The sequence below is a fragment of the Rhopilema esculentum genome, chromosome 13 (assembly GCF_057945365.1).
Source record: "Rhopilema esculentum isolate cy_ngs chromosome 13, ASM5794536v1, whole genome shotgun sequence".
Classification (NCBI taxonomy): Eukaryota; Metazoa; Cnidaria; class Scyphozoa; order Rhizostomeae; family Rhizostomatidae; genus Rhopilema; species Rhopilema esculentum.
The window spans coordinates 3884767-3906243 of NC_142827.1; the positions used below are offsets into that span (position 1 = coordinate 3884767).

The window sequence follows — 21477 nt, forward strand, 5'->3', positions numbered from 1 at the left end:
TAAGAAGTAGTTGAGGCTTGGGATTTGAGCCTTAGATCAAGGGAATTTCCAACGTCGAACCTTTTTAATGCAGATAAGATATGGTTCCTGGAATCTTACAATTGTTCTAGGCCAGACAAACAATAGTGTTGTTTTGGATTCTGCAAGGGTTCCATTGCTCAACTGAAGGTTCAACCCACTTTGAGTGGTCTTTTTATGTTAAATGACTTTGGAGATGAGGATGGAATGATCACATGGCCTTCAGTGAGTTTGCACCATTTTTGTATCTTAATTACACTTCATACGCTTCCAAAACACATTAATTAGAGCATGTAGGATTTATTTCAAAGCATCGATGGATCAATTTGTGTTTAAAAAGGTTTGTAACAAATTTAACTCTAGAGTGCAATTCACAAGGGTCTCAACAGGTCCAAAGGCATTATCAAGTATGAACCGAATTTCAAGGGGAGATTCAATGCTACCTGATGAGCGACATTACAGACAACTCAACTTCTGATGAAACTTGCTTAATCAAATTATTTAAAACTGTGCAAAATATCGGTAATAAATTTGATGTATCAGTTACCAATCATTTGCCGTAACCTCTCAATAAAGAGATTGCCAGCCCTGACTTGTTTATATAGTGACCATCAAAGTTAATTTTCTTTCAATACCGTTCTTTATGATCTTTCAACCAAGAATTAAGATATCCTCTACCGTGAATTTTATCACCGATACAACCCTACAAGCCACAAAAAGGCAAGGAAAATTACGATGCCCGGAATCTTTATATGTAATTCTTGTTTATATCATGTCACCCATCGTAATAAATTTAGGAGGCATGACTTTGGAAAATGTGTCACAAAATGTCGAGCACTTGAGTCGAAGAAAATCCCACTTATCTTCAATTCTCATTGGGTTCTTTGAATCATGGTTTTCGAAGGCTTAATGAAAAAATATAGAGTAAATATAGACTGGGGAAGAAGTTTCCACCAAATCTATAGAGTTTGCACAGACGCATAGTGACGCAGACGACGTTTTGGGAGTTTGCAAGAAGGTACCGGAAGAGAAGAGGAATCAAACGAGAAAGTAAAGAAAAATATGAAACACGCAAAGAAGAAGATATAAACAAGTAATATTGAGGAGGCTAAAGGGAAATACTACAATTGACAGAAATGGCAAGAGCTAAAAAGAGGAAAAGTAGAAGTATTGTTTGATTGAAATACGCTTAATAGATTGACAGAAGGCTATTAGATGAAGAAAGAAAAGAACAGAAGACAGAGAAAATACAAAATTTAAATTATCTGAAAATTTTGATAAAATTGTAAATTTCCAACTCTATACGAATATTTCCAAGATGTTAGCGAGAACAAGTAGCAGTCAAATGACAATCTTGAGTGAATTGAAGTCAAAAATATAAAATAAATGAAAAGAGAAGCAATGCAAAATGGAGTTAGCAAGAAAGGGAATCAAATGGGAAAAGAGGCAAGCGGAACAAAAAGCTAAAAGAGGAGAATAAGATTGTCTTGGCTTTCAGCTGAAGCAGAATGCAAAAAGTCTGTGTTCGTGCGTCAGAACGTGAAACGCATAAACAACAATGCAGAAAGCTTTTAACTGTTGTTTTACAGAGTCATTGAATGCCACGACCTTGCAAGTGATCAAAACCTCACGAACTTGAGTAAATACAAACAATATCCGAATCCATAGCAAAAATGTGTAAATATTTTTCGACCAAGATAAGCTAGCAACTTATTTACCACGTGTTCTCTTCTCGCTTCTAATGCCATCCTAACTCTTCTGCGGTTATATCCTACAATGCCTGCCAAAGTTCTTGGACAAGTCATATACTTGACAATTGACAAATACTAGAATGCAAAGACCAATTCCACTAGATAAACCTTCTTTTTCGATCCAAAAACATCAACAATCATTGTAGTAAACGTCTCCACGGAATCCGTTAGCGAGACCTTGCAAGTTAAAAGGGCCTTACAAAGAATCTACATCTTTATCGTTTTTCTTCATTCTTGCATGAGTTTTGGACTAGCCCAGGACTGTTCTTGTGTTGACAAAGTAGCCGCTTGTTACTCCATGTTACAACCTGTGACTTCATGTTACAACTTCTGAATGTCAACTTACTGTAAAGTTCTTATTGTCTTTTTTCAGTCAAATATCGATTAACAGCTAAACAGAACTGACAGTTTTTCTGTGTTTGTCTGTATAAACATTTGTACCTTCAATCTACTTTGGGAGAAAGATTGTTGGTTTCATGAAGATGTCAACATTGTAGAGCTCGGCTTACCTCGGCAAAAGATTTGATACTCCATAGTACAATAACATAACTAAATCTATAACAAAAATCTAACATTCTGATTTTCTTAATTTACCACAATGAAAATAGTTCATTAAAGGAAATAGTAAAAGTACCTGAAATATATGACGAAGACGAAGTGATTGTTATCAAAACTGCAATGTATCTGAAAATAGCTGTGAATCCCATTACTGCCAAGTTGTTGCAAGGACGACTAAAATCAGCCTAGAAGGAAAACATATATTGTCTTATGCTTACAAAACAAAAGTCAGATCATGACTAAAATCTAATTCTGAATACAATAATATACCTGTAGCCAATGTCAAAGTCTATGCTGCGCGTGCCGTGAATACAAACAGCATCAAATCGTCTGTTCGAAGCCTGACTTGCAAAAGGCAATGCAATGCATGCTACATACTTCAATCTAGATTACTCTTACCTTGAGCAGAGTCAATAAAGATTTGTAATTCAAAGATCAATAGAGAGCAGTTTTAATCGTACTAGAAGGCGACCTTTTAAAAAGATCAACCTCTTCATATCAAAAGACTTCCCTAACTTGATTCGACGGTTTTGAAATGATTGAATGACTGTTCATCCAAAACATCTGCTTACAACTGGGCATCTTGCTTTAAACTGATTAAAACATCGAGAGGGGTGGCAAAAGGCTATCAAAACAAACAAAAGGTTTAATATTGTATCATGCCTCAATGTAGATTCCTCTCTGTTATATCAAAGTGTATCGCTCAAATAATTTACTTGATTGAGATGAAATACTGCAGGATGGCTTGCAAGTGACAGGCAATGTCAGCTGGACACATCAGCTATAACTGACTTTTCTAAAATTATCTCACGTAGATAAATGATGATTTGTAAAGAAATATTTATTTTTACGGTATCCATAGTAACATCTGGAACATCTCGATAAATTTATATTTAGCAGCAAAAGTTGTAGCATGAAAAATTCTTCTGAATTGCAAAAAGATCATAAGAATTTTTCTTAGCTTCTTTCAAAAAATTAACAATTGTCCTTAAAGCGATTTCAAAATGTTTTGAAATTGGTCTCAAAGTTGAAGTTAGGCATTTCTCGAATTTTATTAACTCAAAGTTGAGTTAACATGAATATTAATCCAAAAATCTCTTTGAAGAAAGCAAACTTTTTCTAACAAACTAAAAGCTTTTTCGTCTGACACTCCTCAGAGTATAAAACGTCAGAATAAGGGTTCAAGTTCTCTACTGCCAAAAAATGTATATAAAGATCTCTAAATATTTTATTTAAGATTTAGTGAAAAGGCAGCTTTACAACCAAAATTTAATTCTACCTTTAAGTTCTCTGAAAGTTGGGGGGTGAACACCCCCACATCCCCCGTACGATACGCCCCTGGCAAAGGCAATGTCAGAGGGGGGAGGTGTGGAACATCAAACATTGAAAATTATTCATCAGTCATTCAAGATGACCGTTATTAAAAAGCAAGGCAAATTATCTCCATCCTTCCACTTTGACATGGCCCCTGCATTTATAGAATCCCACTCATTTGCTTCCCACTAAGATACAAAAGTTCTTCTTTCGACTAGCATTCGCGCTCGAGAATTCTATAAATTAATAAATATTGCTTAACAACTTTGTTCGGAAACTTAGGACAGCGCCTTTCTTCTAATGAGGGCAGCTGTTTGCATTGATGCAGGACTCCATGTGGTTCAAATCTACGTGCACCAAGGCATACTAGTGAAGTTACATCTAATTTCCGACCCTGCGCAAAAGAGCTACAAAAAACACTGACCAACGTTGAAAAATTTGTTTTGAAAAGATGATTAATCAGTCGATAGACAAATAGACAAGCTTTGAGCATTCAGGTATACCTACAAATGGACAAGAGAATAAAGTTTATTGCATCAGAATGGTGAAAAATCTTGAATTTTCAGGTGCTTCATGATGCTGTTAGTTCGTGGGAAATATCATAAAAAATTTGCGGAGAAGTAAAAAACATGCCTTATGAATAATCGAATTTGTTTTTCATTAAAATCGTGTTAAAAATTATAATTTGAGTGAGTTGGTTTTTTTTCAAAAATTCAAAAACAGAAAACTAGATTAAGTCCTTTTGAATTGCTGTCAAAGTGAGATTTATAACAACAAAGAAAACGAAATCCTTTTTTATATGTCACTTCAATTGGAAATTCAAATTTGAAGTTATCCGCTGAATAAATCAACAGTTTTTGCCAAACGCTTGTGTTGTTATGGGAACACAGCGAGTTAAAGTTTCGTATAAATTGTTTGAAGTTCTTCGCGCCATGAAAGAATATAACCTTTGACACTGGAAACAGCTAGTTTGATTTTTTTCAGGACGAGGGAATTTTGTTATGAGCAAATTTATGGCGTTTGCCTTAGAATTTGTGCCTATTTGATCTGCTAAACTCAAACAAATAGTATTACGAATGCAAAAGTCGGTTAGTTGCTGTCGTCTTGTCAGAAGAGAAATTCAAACCCAATTTGACATTTTGTGGGCGTCACCTTCTGACCTTTACACTCTGGACGTTTGATAAAATATCATTTTTTTCTCTAAGCAATGTTTTCTTTCGAGCATTGACGGTTGAAAAAGGGGATCGTATATCGGATGCGTGCTATCACACCACAACGTTCCGCTATGCAGTGTCTCCGGAGTGACTTGGCACTCCGCTATTGCTAAACAGATTAGTGCGGCGTTGTGTAACTCAAACCCCTATTCGAATTCAATATCAAAGTAAATCTGCTCCAATGGTACTGTAAGAGAGCTCTTAAGTGTGACGTTATGTAAAATATTTTTTAGAAATTTTCGAATTTTGTCCACAAAACCTGAAAAACAACATAAATTACTTCAAAATTTGCAAAATCAGTTCAATATGTCAAAATTCGGGAGAGATAAACCCAATAGAAGATTTGAAGTTTGCTAAAGAATTACTGCTTATTTTGGCTCTGTTCATAAAGTTATGATCAATGTCCAAATTACAGAGGTTTGATGTGGAAAGATTCTGTGCTTGTATGACCATATCTCGACCAGTTCGTAGACCATTCAATTGATTTTGCACATTGAAAAATATTTCATGATGCTCTTTTGACTTTTAGATTATGGGATCCAGTTTCAAAACTTCCATAATTGTTTTTATGACGTCATCACTAAATAACTCTATGTATCGTGAGCACCTGCAGACTCAAAAGCAATTCAGTCTGCTTTCTGAGGTACTTGACGATGACTGAACAAATTAGAGAAGGCTAGACAGTCATACAAGATTTTTTCATGCATGCTGCTTCTGCATAGAGTAACAAAGCCGCAATGATAACAAGATTTCATTTCTGCTATTGCTCTTTGAAGACTGTGTTTTTCATAGTCTGTGTTTGCATTTGAAAAAAAAATTGGTTGATATGTATTAAGAAAGGATATTTAAAGTGTTTTGCAAGACTGGAAGTAAATATGCTTAAACGTGCAAGCTTCTTCGATGATAAGGCAATCAAGAATGAATGAACTGAATGAACTGAATCAGTCAAAATATAAGCTTCTGTTGATAAGAAAAATGTTGCAGATCAGCAAAGTTACTAGCATTAAAAGACGTTAATAAAACAAACCTGGAAACGATTTTTTTACACAACACAACAAGCAAACATTTCGCTGCCTCGAGATGCCATTTATGTCACCGATGCTAACGTTATTTACTGTGCAAAGCAAATCGTGCAATCCGGCCTTTTATCCAGTCTCTTTGCGCATGCAATCAATGCCTTCTTTAAATAAATATCTAAATTTGATAAAATCTCGCGATAATCCAATTTTATAAACAAAACCCTACTTTGTTTCTAGTTATTTCTCCCGTTAGTCCCATTACGCTGCTCATTTAAAAGGACTGGTTTGAATTGTACGAAATGGGACGCGTCCTCAATTCCAAGGGATAAGTAGAAGCCACTTTGCTTTTCGTTCAACCTACTTTTTGACAGATTAAAGCAAGAATACGTTGTTCTAGGTCAATCGATTTTCCGTTTGTTGTCGCAAACCCCAGCAGAGAATCATAGATTTTATATTGACGTTGTATCTAATCTCATTTGAGACCCCTGTGAGTTTGCAATGCTAAGTTAATGCGAGGCAAACCAAAGTGATTCTATTTTTCAATAACTATGATGAACATGGCTCCGCTTCAATGCCGAAAAACCTCAAAAATGATTGTCAAATGTTGTTTGTTTCTTGAAATCTTTTGCAAAAATAGGAATATCCTGTTAAGGTATTTGCAAATTATGTCATCCAATTTGGTCAATTAAAAATATGTTGGTAAGCCTACATTATTGGAAACAGTTACACGTCTATAAAGTTATTTGATTATAGAGACTCGGCCAAAACTTTATTTCATCTCTAAGCCCATTATCAACTATTCTATACCTTCGCCGTCTTTCACTCTGTTGCAATGTCTTCCACTCAATGCTCAATCATAGCTTGACCTGCAGTAATGCATCTATCACAATATAGACTTGTTTTTGCCATCCATAGACTATACAGGATATTTTCAGCACAACTTCATCAGCATTTATTACGGATAATTGATTTTCCTTAAACTTGCCCCATACCATAACATTGTTATTGTAATACGATTAATCAATCAGCTGATGGTATCCTATTTGCACTTTATCTATCTCTTACTTCCAAAAACTAAAAATCGGTGCAACTTACCTATCTTTATGCTTTCACGGCTTTCTTTGATGTCTCTGGTTTCTCCTTGACTGAGCTTAACGTTAAATGAGAATACCTTGCCTGTTTCTTGATAAATCGTTCTTTGTTTACTTCTGCATCACAAAGCCGATGCCATAATCATGCGAAGCCACCATTTCTAATCACTGTTTTCTCGCGTTTTTGACCCTAGATCCCTCTTAACGTATTATGCAAGAGCCGCATTCTGGATTACAATGCACTGCTTCAAGTTGCACAGCCCGACGGGGGTTTATCCTACACCTGTCAAAATGCTTCAGAAGAAAGCAAGAATAGCCCGAGGACTGATCCTGGCGTCAATTTTTATCCTTCAATGAAGCATTTCTTTTATTCACTCTTACTAACAACATAAGATAGAGCTATGGAAAAATTCTTGACCTAGAAATTTCTGTTTACTTGCTCGTCTTCGTTTGCAAAATTTGCGTTTTCTTTTCTATGAGCTTTAAGAAAAAGTAATAAACGGCATTAAAAAATAACGGGCTGAGGCAGCATGTATCCATGGCAACCATTGCATCAAACAAACCGCCTCTGGAGTGCAGCGAAGGCTCTTGGCGCCTTCAGATTTTCTTTTCAACTCAACTTGCAAGAGATTAATGACAGTGTCGCCACAATAAAGAGGGAGGGGGGAGAGAAAAAATAATGGTGTCCATTCATTTGCTTTCAATCAGTTCTTAAAAGCCTGGCAATCATTGGGGGCTACACCCCCTAGCTATCGAAAGCCGTTCATGAAGTTAAAATTCAAAAAGTCGCAATTTCATTTCTTGTTAAGCAGATCGTGTTTTATATAACGATGTTTTCAATTAGAAATAAGTCAGACATGGCCAAGTCTGTTTGATGGCTGGAAACGGTCTGTAAACATAAAGTTGTCCTAAATTTCATTCCTTCTTCTTTTTTCCTGGTAATCTGTCCGGAATTGAAGGTATGTCTTTGAAGCATATAGCCCCTAGGTTAGGAGGTGCAAAGAGGTATTATACCTGCTAGCATATTATCTTCTACCATATTCTTTCAATGATAGGGACAACTGCAGGTTAAAATGGTTTTCCTTGACAGCACGGAAAAAACGACCCACTGTGGCTTCGCTGATCCTGAAATGTGAGTCATTTTAGTAAATGTGCATCTGAACGGCTGCACAACAAAGAATGGTTCTGGTGGTCAATGAATTGTAGCCCCCCCCCCCCTGCATTAATGTCAAGGATCATGGTTATGGAAACGAAAGTGGCGATCTCATTATCTCCCTTCCCCCCCTCCATAGCCCCACTACTGATTTTCTATGACCGTGGCACAGCATTTTCGAAGCAACTCTGGTCCCGCAGCGTTATTTAAATTGATGCATTTGTTAATTTGATGCAGATATTTTTCTTTATATAACCCTTTAATGGTTTTGGAAGTTTCATTCTTTAACATGTTAGAAATAATGAGCATCAGTAAGAACAAGGAAAAGCTATATTACTGAACAAATAACTGTCATGTTCAAAGGTATATCTGAGATGGCGCATTTTCTGTTAATCTGACATGTTTAGTAACTATAAAAGGATACAAAATAAAGTACAAGTTGAATACAGTAATCATCTGAGTATTTGAACTTTCAATGGGAAGCAATTATCTTCGAACTATCAAAAATATGAATTGTCAAATCTTTAACTTATCCAGCCAGAGCTCAAATCATGGAAAGTTCAAATTATCAAACATTTAGCCTGGACAAAGATTTCCTTCATGTAATGAAGGGAAATTTCCTTCAAAATAAACTCATTCATGTTATCAGTCTTTCGGATTTCATTTTCTTTATTATTTATTTTGATATCTTTGATCTGCTAAAATATCTCTGTGTATAGAGGGGCCTCTCTCCTCGATTAACTTTGCTACTGAGGGAGTTCCTCCTTTAAATGATTCCCCATAAATACATATCCCAAATCTAATTTGTCTTCCATACCTTATTGTTTGATATTTCAAATTGCTGTATCTTAATTTAGTATGTTGTGGAATTTAAATTATTATGAACCTGAACCTGAACTTGAATAAAAAGTAAACTTTGTTTAGAGAGCAGACTGGAAAGCAGATAATATGCATCGGTCAAAAGATATCACTTTTCATTAGTGAAGACTTCAATTTGTGATTGCTAAACACTGCTCTTTAAATGTCAAAAACCTAGCTAAATTATTCTAAACTTTAACTCCTGTGGATCTTTTAGTACATTCCCTGAGCTTGAACATGAAACACGAAGCTAACGAGATACAATAGCCCCCCGTTGCAGGACAGTCATCGAGCGATACCTTATTATAAGCAAGATAAACATTGACTTGTCTTTTTCAGAATAAAAGTTTTTCTTGCGAATAAAAGAGATAAAATCTGTTTATTGAAATGTAGATATTTATGAGAAAGAACTCAATTAATACAACTTGGCTGTGAAGTTTCTTCAATTTAATGAAATCACCTGTGCTGTTAGAAAGCTCATTGTGATTTCTAATTACTCGGCATTAGCAATTTCAATGTTTTCATCGAATCCACTGTTTACACATTTACATAATCCATTATCTACCAAAGTGTATCTTCGAAATATTTCTTGGAGAGGTGACATTCATTTGCTTGCTGTTGATGGCCAACTGTTGTTATGGCTAATCTTGAAGCGAAGGCCCTATTGCGTAATTCTTTCAGTTCGGTAACAACGAGAATAAAAACAATAATAAAAAACATTGATGTTTTAATAGCTTGCGTGCAACAGACTTCACAAATAGAGGAAATTGTTAATCTCCTATTTGTAAAATCTGCACGCAGGCTACACTGGCAATGGGACGTAAATTTTTTTGTATAAAAACACATAACCAGAAGCGGACTGGCCCACCGGGACACCGGGAAATTTCCCGGTGCACCCTCTGCCCCAAGTTATTTTTTTCAAAAACATCAAAACTTTCAAAATGCAACTATTCTTCGCAGAGAACTAAAATTGACTACAATCATCAATTGCCCAAAGTACGTTTGCATAAAAAGTTTAGCTTCACCTTTAATTTGAGCAATATTAAGATTGATAGCAAAGTTTCCCAATCTGCCAATTCTGCAAGATTTTCTGAAAACCTTGTAAAGAACATATTTTTCTTTGAGAATGACTTTGATAAAAGAAATTTTCTTAAACATACTAGAAGCTTTTTTGTCTGAAACTCCTCAGAGTATAAAACGTCTTGTAATTTGGTTAACTTGTTATTTTTTCAAGCAAGTGCACAATATTTGAATTAATTCGATTTCTGTTGATGGGGTAGTAGGGATTTTCACTAGCTAACTAGCAGACTATTTGCCAATTGACTGATGACTAATAATTTTGTGAAACCAATGATTTCTGACTAACCATATTAGTTTTTGGCTGATGCAAATTAATCCTAGTGCCTGATATCCAATAACTGAGGGCTCGCACTTTGAAAAAAAATTAGCTGAGCACTACCATGTGTTCTTTCTAATCAGAATGGCTGTAACTGGATCAAACTATCGATGTGTTGGCTATTGGGTATGGGAACGTTCACATATTATGTAATCAAAGATGGGGAGGGGGGATTTACATAAACGTTATGGCTATTTCGGTTATTTTGGCCATTTGTTAAAGTTTGTTAAAATAGTTGTTTAGGTAGAAGGGGATTTTTCAAATATTGCCGTAATATGTGCATATTCCTTGTGTTGTCTCTCTTGAATATGTAGTCCTTTTTTCTTTGGGCTACCAACTATCCTTTGATAGTGAAAAGAATGATAGAGGACAATACTCCCCGTGGCAAGCTATTACGTTTTGCAATTCAACTAACAATTCACAGGCATCCTGCTTTTTGTATGCTAAAACCAGGAGTTTTGTATCAAAAGAAATTATCACTAACTTGAATTCAAAAATCTTGACCATTTTTAAAAAAAAAATTATACAGAATTTGCTGAGGATTGATACCCTCATGTAAGAACCTTCTAGAAAACTTAATGGAAAGTTAAACCTGCTGTTTTGAAAAAAAAACTGGTTTCAAATTTACAACTAGCTATTAAAGTTTTCCAATCTTTCTTCAAATTTTTGTCCCGGGAAGGAACTGTGCCTTTTCTTAAGAAATTATTTATTCTTTTACCATTTCTACGCACAGTTTCTCATAGAGAGGGAGCCTATCAATCTGCAAAATCATCAATTTGCGCAAAAAGGATGGCAGCAAGATCTCTTAAAATCCATTTGTCCAAGATATGTTATCAGATATCTTTCAGACATATCAACGGTTTTGAGCACATGTTCAATACCTGATCATAATTCCGCACGCTGATGAACTGGAATCATATCTTTTGTAAATGATATGTAACTGTAGCGTGGAGGCAGGAGCAACATAGTCATTAGGCTAGCAGGTGGGTGCTGAGGCACCCCTTTACATCTCTCAATGATATGCTGCAATACTTTCAAAAAATTTTATGTTACCGTTTGATGAGAACGAAGTCATATATTTCGTCAAATTTTTAAAGATTTTGAGATCGAGTTTAATCGAAAATAATCTTGTCTCCTAGGCCAGAGAAGCTGCTTTCTTTATAAAGTCTTGGAAGGGAGTGTCTTGCTAACTGAAAACGTGCTTTGAGATTTAGTCCAAATTTCAAAATCTATAATTTAATAACATCATTTCATACATAAAATTGAGAACAATACGTCACTTGATACCTACAAATTTGACCAGTCGTGTAGACGTTTCAAATACAGTCAATTTGACAGAGAGTCTTCTTCATGCCAATGCCAATTGTTCCGACATTCTAAATAGGGTGTTTTCAATTGCAAAGGATTTTAAGGATGAAATATGGCAAAATTTTTCCCGGCCCGTTTTACAAGCCCCAAAAATAAGCAACTTTAACACCTATTGGCGCCTTTTTGCTTGCTTTTCCCGGTGGGTTAAAGGGTAGCCAGTCCGCCACTGCACATAACAGATATGAAACAAAATGAAGCAAGACAAATGCGTGGCGTTTTTTTAAACAAACACGCAAAAACCTCTTCCCTTGATAAACTACAAAGTGTCCAACGTTTACACGGAAGAATTGTAACCTAACTATAAGGAGGCTTTTGAATAGAAAGAAGCAAGCATATCAAGCGAGAACCTTTCAGAGTGGAATTTTTGAAAATTAGGGTAGACTTTGTAATCTGACCTTTGAATTCATAGACCCTATGAAAAGAGAAAAACAAGAGTCAGAAACGCGCTTGATTGCCTTTCATTTTACAAGTCATAAAAGCTGGACTTGCCAAACAATAAAAATAATGTATAAAACATGACCGTAAGAACAAAGATAAACAATTATAGAAAAGAAAAAATAAATGTGCTTTCGAAATTTTTCCTCTGATGTTAAAAAAGGCAGATATTACCAGCCTGTCAATAAAGCTAATAGAAATTTCGTGCAAATTATTATTTAGTCGTCTGAGAAACAATTTATAGAATATTGTTATTGCAGTAGAAAACTAAATTTTGAAATAAGAACGACATTAAAACACTTGAGTAACTGAAAAGTGTGTTTATATGGAATGTGAATTGCTCCATGGAACAAAATCACGATACACTAATTGCCTCTAACTTGATGAAATTCATAGCCTGCAAATTAAAAGGAAGTAACATCGCTCAAAGTTTTGGCATCCCTGCCTTCTTGCTTTTAGGCAATATAGCAATACAGGTACCGAAACACCAGCCAGGTTTGTCGAGTTTGATAAATAATATACCACAGTTTGTTATCTGCGACGCAGTTTATGTCGCATTTAGAGGCATTAAGTAGCTATTATTAATTACGTAGGCAGGTATTGCCTTTCTACTTCTGAGGGCTAAATGATAAACATATTCTGATTCTGATGAGATTTTCGAATCTATCAAAACAGGGTGCTGCTCTTAGATGCACCATAGGAGGGCAGCTGCTGAAATACCCGTGTGCAGCTTGAATTTGAATCGAATACAACAGTGGTAATTTGAAACATGATGAATACATTATAATTGAAGAGTGATGAAAAAGGCAAGACTGAGTTGGTCTGGACAAGGGGAGAAAAAAAGAAGGTGGGAAGGGCCTGAAGAGAATCTGTCAAACATTCACAAGATAATTGGGCATGTTGGCATGGGGGTGAAACCAGGGGCGCAGTGGGAGTTTTGGGGGGGCAGAGCTGAAAATTTTCCGATAAAACTATAATTTTTCCGACAAATTTTTTCTCAATACATTTCTTGAAGACTACCTTTGCTGCATATACTGCAACACTTAATACTACAATATCACGAATGAATCTGGAAATCGTTAACGAATGGATCGTTCGTTATACACCTTCAGGTTCAACAATAGCCTTTATTCTAACAAAACTTACCAAATGAACAAAACTGCAAGTAGTTATAAATTGACACCCTACAAGTCTTCTCGCTATACTAGACAATAAACTGTCACGTTAGTGTTTATAGCTGTTTATAGCAACAAATTTTTATTGGCAAGTTTTAAATCGCATCATAATTACTCTGCACTTATTTATGCTTAACCTTAAATAGATATAACGCGTCCAAAAGAATAGTTTTCCTATGATATTTATATAAACTGTTACTCAAGCAGCATCTTTCTCAAAAGAGGTGTGGCAGCATACAAATCGATGATGTCACCAAAGTCTATCGACTGTAAGTATCACTTTCGACGTTAATTGTTATCAGAGAGGAAAGATGGTCTTGTCCCATCGTTGATCATAGCCGATTTTTTACAATCCTCAGCTTTGAAAAAACTCTTTCATAGTTTGTTGAACCTATTGGCAAAGTGACGAGAATCTTGTAAAGAAGGACCAGCTGTGGAAAGGCACTTTGCAGGTTGTACTTATCATCAACTGAAGATCTGAATGGAAGTTTTCTCTATTCAAAGCCTTGGCCAAACGATTCGATTTTTCGCTCGATATTTCTCTCGACATTTGATCTCAAAATCGAGCGAAGTCTAGTTTGGGTGGCCAAACGATTCGTTTTTTCGCTCAATCTTTCTCTCGACATTTGATCTCAAAATCGAGCGAAGTCGAGCATGGGTGGCCAAACGATTCGATCTTTCGCTTGATTTTTCATTCGACTTTTCACTCACGCCAACAAAATGAAGGCAAAGAAACGCAAATCGGCTGCCGTGTTTATCTTGCGTGCAAATATCCTTTTACAATCTCTTGACGAACTCGAGCGACATAAGACCCTGTTCGTCCGTTTTATGCATGAACCGCCATTAAATACTTATTTCGTTTCAATAAATTACTATTTTCAGGCAAAATTTTGTTTCTTTTGACTAATTCCATTCTTAAAATAAAATTTATCACCTAAAAAGGTCCCCTGGACCTCGAGGCCCCAGGGTAGTATGCTTCCTTGCCCAGCATAAGAGATGATAACTGCGCACGCGCTCACTCGACTCACTCGACAAGGTGGCACAACACCTTTTTCACTCGACTTTTTTGATAGAGATCAAACTTCACTCGACATCACTCGACGCCAATCGACTTGCTCGACAAGATTTCTTGTCGAGTAAAAAATCGAGTGAAAAATCGAGTGGTTTGGCCGGGGCTTAAATCACGACTTTCTCCTGCAGCCGGCTGAAGGCTGCTCTTCTCTCTAACTTTCCTGAATTTGCGGTAATTATTGACGAAAGAGCTGTACTCATCTCTTTATTTTTCGTCATCCAGGCCGTAATTCTTCGCAACCTTTTTGAATGACACTGCACACAACTGCCTTTCAATTGTTTTTTGAAAACATTCAGGGTTGAGCAAGGCAAAATTTTGCTCTTCTAAGTCATGGCGAAAACAATAACTTTTGTGTCTTCTGCAACACCAGCGAATTCATTTCGGAATGAACTGAGTTGAACTTAAACTGTCGGAAATTGAAGTTTATAAAATATCTGAGACCAGAGCGTTAATTTCCTTTGCAAATTTCAGCAATGAGAAGATTCCGATGAATACTCTAATGAAAATAGGTTGAACATGCCCTATTTTACGACAGGTTTAAAAAAATATGTGACCTTTTGGACACGATCGATAAAAACCTTACATTTTGTCTAATACTTCAAATTTTCCGACAAACGTCGGATTTTCCGACTATCCGACAAAATTTTTGCCAGGGGGGGCGGCTGCCCCCCCTGCCCCCCCAGCCACTGCGCCCCTGGGTGAAACTTGAGACACTTGAAACAAGATGAAGTTTCGTTTAGTGAAAGTAAAAAACAGCAAGTTAGAAGAGATGAAGAGCAGGAAAGAAAGATTCACGGAATAAGGAAAAAGATAGCAAAAAGAGCGACGGAAGGGGTTAAATAAAGAAGCAAAAACAAAGAGCACGAGCAATGAAAAATGATCTAAAACATAGTTGAAATGGAAGAAGATAAAAAACAGAAAAATAGGGAAGAAAAGAAATAATAAAAGCAATGGAAGAAAAGAAATAAGAACAAAAAACCAAGAAGCATGAAAGATAAAGATGAAAACAAAGACAAAGAAAAATGAACCATGCCACCCACACCCACATCCCCCTCAGTATATGTAAAGTCCAAGAAAGTTGATTAGATAGCGGAGACCTTAGCATTAATTAGAAAGTTTGATGAAATTTCAACCTATAATCCATTCATTCTGTTGGTCATGGTTAGTCATAGTCAACTTTCCTTTTTGTAAAATTGCCAATAACTTGCTATAATTAGCAAGCTAACGGTTATAAGTTGCCGCCAATTAATGGAAATCTCAAAGATGCTGGCCATTGAACATTTCAGACGTTTAACTTAATATAGCGTTTTTGTAGCCGAAGTATATCTCAAACCTGGTACAAGCCTAGCTAGTAATCATCTTAGTTTTCCGAATGCAGTGCTCGTCACATGACGTTCCTAAACACACTACAATAATACATACGTCACTACGAGAGCAATTATTAGCCAAAAGGGAGTTGAATTTTAGAGGAAATTACTTTTCGCCGATAAATAATTCGTAATACTAATGAAAGATCTAGATATTTTGTGATAATTTACATTTGAACCAGAAGTACTTCCAGTTAGAGAATCTTCAAGGATTACAGTATTTGCATTACATAGTCATATTTGCCACCCAAGCCTTAAAAACTCTTATAGATTAAAAGAGGTTCTTATGAGCAGTTCAAAAGAAGCTGGTATCCATTTTTGGGGATTTACCTAAAATAGAAAACAGAAGTGATGACGTCACAAAAAATTAATTTTAGAATTTCTAATTTCGAATCCTTAACCTGAAAGAGCATCATGAAATAACTTTAAATATGCCAAATCAGTTAAATGTGTTACGAGTTGGCTGAGAGAATAGGCACATGAGCGCAGGCTCTTTCCTAATCAAACCTCCAAAATTTTGTCTTGGTTCACAACTTTAGGAAGCAGGCCAGAATAACAATAATCCGTTAGCAAACTTGAAATCTTTTATTAACCACATCTCGCCCGATTCTGAGCATATCTTATTAATTTCGCATACTGAGAGGTATTTTATGCCGTTTTTTCAGTTATGCCGTTATAAAGTCAAATTTAAAAAATTCTCAAAAGATTTTTGATGACTTCTACTTCGGTACTCTATTGGTTTTTCGCAAAATGATGCTGATGAATTCACCCAAAAATGCAAAATCACCGACATAAGGAAATTTGCAGCTCAGCTTTTTAATCAGAGTTTTAAATTTCGAACACAAATCGGATTAACGTGAACGTGAATGCCGAAAGAACTTTGCGTGAAAACGTAAATTTCAAAAATTTGCGTGAATTCGTGATTCATACCGCCTATTGGGGGCACTTTAAGACCTTATCTTAACAGCTCTTTCCAAGATTGTTGAAAATAACCTGAGAATGACATGTATAAACCCTTGAAAACACAAAGAGCATGCTCCTCAAGCACAAAAGTTGGATTTTGTTCTAGGGAATGTTCTTCAAATAATAATTCTTATATTTTCTAGGTTCATCTTCAACACTTAACTCTTAGCGTCCTTTTGATACCAATTTCTTAAACAATTTATCTGGCAGTCATGTAAAGACTTTGCCGTATAGTTTAGTTATATTTTAAAAAATATGAGCGATTGCTTACCTCTTCTATGATCAATACGTCTGTATTTAGACGATTTAGCTTGCAGAGAAGCAAATCTTGACGTCAGCAGGACCTTGTTAGAATATATCTGAGCTATGAACTGCTTGTTTTAATGAGACAATGGTATCTTTCCCTACAGTGTCGCCTTAATAAAGGAATGCCATAACAATTATTAAAAGCTGCATGCGCTTCGAAGCTCGAATAGCCAAGACGTTTTTACAAATAAACTTTGCTTAATTCCAATTATAATCATAAGCAAACATAATTTAGAAAGAGTTTTAAAATTCAACTCCCAATAAAAGCGGTAAGAACAGATTTACAAGATTGCAAAGCAATTTGCCAATCGGTGCTTTAGGTGTAGTTTTATTTAATTGGATGACCCAGCCACATCACAGGTTGTATCCGTGGTTATTGTGCATCCGCTGCGGCCTAGTTAAACATTATTTTGGCAACGATGAGACCTCATTGCTACTTTTTGTAAAAAACAGGAAATTTTGGTCACCAAACTTAATCTACTAACTGCAGTTTTATGCTTATGTATACTTTCAGAGGGCCATTTCTTGTCAATGCGCATCAAAAATATTTTCCTGGCAAAGCAAAATACGACATTTTAAAAGAATTTCCATGCAGGAAAATAAATTAAAGTACGACAAAAAGCAAGACCACAGATGTCAACAAAATAGATTTTAGTTTTTATAGAACCCGTAACTATTTGGTGTTAGAAAATGTAAAGTCTGGTAACTATGTTTAATGTGCTATCTTCTACAGTTTTATGCTTAAGGGTAATCCTTGACATTCTATTGTAAATTGCTATCGAGAATACTTTCCTGGCAAGGAAAAGTATGATCTTAAAAAATATCTGCATAAGAGAATCGATTAACATTTGGTGGACCGCAGACAATTTAACACCAAACAACTGTGAGCAAAAGGGCTATTTGCTTCTGCAGGACGTAAAGCGATAATATCTTAGAATTGATCAATCTTTCAATCATTATTTATCTATAACACATACTTGGCTAGTACCAAAGTGGGAAAGATTTCATGAAGATTCTATCCAAGTAATAAAATTCAGAAAACTGTTTCCATACATGTCATATGAGGTTGCTTCCTATCCTCGTGCGTAACTTTTAAGTTAACATAAATTTCTTTTAGATATAGAGAATCTGGATGCGGTGGTTTGGTGGCCATGTGACTCCAAATGTTTCTTGAGTGTTACCTAAATAAAGCCTATTATCCCCTTCCTGCCATAATTTAGTTGATTTCAACGTGACAGAGGTACTCTACACACCTCCCCAAACCGCGCTATACTTATTACGTCATCGTGAACTTCCTCTTATTGGAAGTTGATCAAGATAATCATGCCAAATATACCTTTTCATTCTCTGCAAAAAAATTTACCTGAATTTGTAAAAAAGTACGTCCACAAACCTTTTGCCTTGTCAACGATAGTAAACAACACTGGGCATTGTCTAGCTATGAGCTAGGTCATCGGAATCTTTAAGTACATCAAGGGTGCAAGTGGTTTGATATCAGCATGAATTTCAATAGCTAAAGCTGGAAGCCTGCTCTGCATTGATAAGGTGCTACATGGTGAATAGATTTCTTATGTAGGATAATATGACCACAAGAGCACACAAACGGGTGTTTGTACTTAAAGATAAACAAAAACATATCAAATGCGTAACATTTACTGTACTCAACAATTCATTGCCTCCATTTCTTGATTGTAATCATATATCTCGAGATCTATTACCTGTGGATAGCTGGACATGAAAAGGCATTTTGCTCTGCTAGCACTAAGCTTGCTTAATAGGAGTTAGAAAGGAGGTTTGTGGAAGGATTCACAGCTCATGCTTGCAAATCTCATTAATACTTTGAATCAGCATAAATCTTTAAAACAATGTTAGATAGCCAGATTTGCAACAATTATTCTGATTCTCTTCCGTTTAAATCCAAAGCTGTTTAATCATGAATCCATTTCTTAGAACCAATACAATGAACCTTAAGATGTTAGAAAAGCCGAGTGAAAATGGATTGGAAATAGAAAGGCTAATTGCGGAGATCAAAGGATTTGTGAACATGAAAGTCTTTTATAACCATATCTACATTAAATGAGGCTCAGTTAGCATTACATATCGGTGGTTTTGTTTAAGAACATTACAAAGATAGCATGGACTTAATATAGTATCGATTTTTCATGAAGAGCTTAGAGCACTTGTCGGAAGCTCTAGATTTTACATCCAGCTCGACTTGGTGACAGGAAACTACTAAGATAACATCGATTGACTGTTTTCATATTTCTACAAAGTTTAAGCAAAAATCGGAGACTTTAGATATTATACATTTGAAAAATATTTCTATGAATCATTTATAACCACGAGTTGGATGTTTTGTGACAGTTTTTACATGGAATCTTAACTGAGTACCTTGTAATAATTGTTTTATCAACGAAGCATTCATTGCGAGGGTCTTTTCTACCGTAGGGTTGAGAGTGCTATCCTAACCAAAAGCCTTTGTGAAAAGTCTGGGATGAATTCGGGAATATTGTTATGAGGTTGATCAGGGCCCACGCTACCGGTGGAGAGAGGAGGGTGGGGTAGCAAAGCAAGTAGTTTTAAAGCTGCAGTGAAAAGGGAAAAGCCTTGGGCCCCTACTTTTGGTAGCCTTGCACCCCCGCACCCACTTTCAAATTCGTGGCGTGGACCCTGTTAATCGATGTATTCTAGCTCATTTCAGCTGTTATTGTCACTTCAATCAGCTGCAATGATGCCATCAACCTAATTGGTTTGCTAATCTTGGCGTGTATTTCCATGTTTGCCACGACGAAAGACAAACCCAGAATAACATCACCGCATCATCAGCTTTTTGTTTTATTTCTTGCTGTAGCGCTCTTATTACAATACTGATAAAGAGCTGAGAACAGCATATATTACTGCTTACAAATCATGTCTCATAGTAGTTTGACTGGCTGTCGAGCAGACTAAGCATAATTATTAAGATGTTATCAAACACATTATAAATGTACAGGTGACTATGTTCATTCTCAGTGTTGCAGAATGTATATCTGTTTGAAACAACAACATGAACAGGTGACAACATTGATGCCCTACTTATATCATCATCAGGGGCGGATCCAGGAAATTTTTTGACCGGTGCAGTTTAAGGTATCACACCCAACAAATTGACCACGCCCATTTTCGGTGGCGATGTTAAGTAGCGTATTTTTTCCAATGAGCGTCCCTCTCTAATGCACGCCCCTCCTTTAGAGCAAAATTTCTCTAATCAGCACCCACTCTCCAATGAGCGACCAGCAAACCTTTATAATAGTAATCAGTTTAAATATATTGAATAAAACCTATGCTGTCCCACTCTCTAATGGGGCCAAAAATTTGATAGAATACGGTAAACAAGAGTGGCTATGGAAGCAAGGAAAGTATTGTACAAAATAAGGCAATGTATTTCATGAAAATTTAGAAAATGTTTTACGAAATTCGTTACACTGGTTGAAAGCTATCTTTTGCAGCTTGGAATCGTGTTCTTAAAAAATGAATTTTACTTCACTTTCATTTTATATATTATGTTTAAAATTTTGTTGATGTTCCAAGAACTTTAACAGGCATTTCCACGGCTCTTTGAACTATTATTCCTTTAGAAAAATCACAAAGGGGGCTGCGATGCCATTACTCGCGTAAAAAAACAAAGCGAATCACAATTACCTCAAAGCAAACAACATTGATTCACGTTTGCGAAACTCAAATCAACTAATAACATGGCTAATAAAACGCAACCTAGCACGTCACCCTATTCCTCAACCAGATGCATGTAATATTTGCTGATGTCTTGCAATTTTTCACAAAGTTTGCATGTTACCACTTACCTGATAGATAGGTGTCTTAGGCCGTAGCTTCGCTACACTTCCGGAAGAGGGCTGTGAATCAGTGAGCGAGTCAGCGCTATTGTCTTCCCAATAAAACTCGAAAACTTCCGCAACGCCCAGGCTTTTCTTTTGCCATAAATATTAAAGCAACGTTTCTGTTCATGCATCCCGTAATAACAACGAGAGTTGCGGCAAATCCCAAAAGCCTATGCCAGTTCCCTATCCATCAATTTCCCTGAATTTTTATTGGCTATTTCTTCTTGACCGGTGCTCAGATGACGTTGAGCACCGGTGAATAAGCAAATGATTGGATAATGCTGGATCTGAGCACCGGTGAGAAAAGAGTTGATTGGCTAGCTCTGTTCGTGACAATTCTAATTTACGAACCCACCGATGCTCGGAATAGCATGGAATAATGGGATTTCATTGGAGGATGATTTTGTCATCCGTAATCTAATTGGTCAGCACTTGCATTCTACCAGAATTTCGTTCCGGTGAATATGCTACGATTATAAACATTAACGCGACAAAAGAAAATTCTTTGGATAAGAGGATATTATTCATGCAAAATAGATGA

At 36.1% G+C, this 21477-nt stretch overlaps 1 protein-coding gene across 8 annotated transcripts in view; it reads right to left on the reverse strand.

Moving 5' to 3' along the window:
• LOC135691721 (neuronal acetylcholine receptor subunit beta-3) overlaps positions 1 to 21179 on the reverse strand; it is a 28672-nt gene extending 7493 nt beyond the window's left edge. The window contains exons 1-2 of one of the 8 annotated variants that reach the window (XM_065209676.2): positions 20901 to 21179; positions 2404 to 2512 (exon numbers count right to left, since the gene is read on the reverse strand). In XM_065209676.2, the coding sequence (XP_065065748.2) occupies positions 2404 to 2476 (73 nt within the window). In that variant the 5' untranslated portion in view covers positions 2477 to 2512; positions 20901 to 21179. The other 7 variants (XM_089111986.1, XM_089111984.1, XM_089111981.1 and 4 more) reach the window with 7 other exon arrangements.
• Positions 21180 to 21477: the final 298 nt, after the last annotated feature.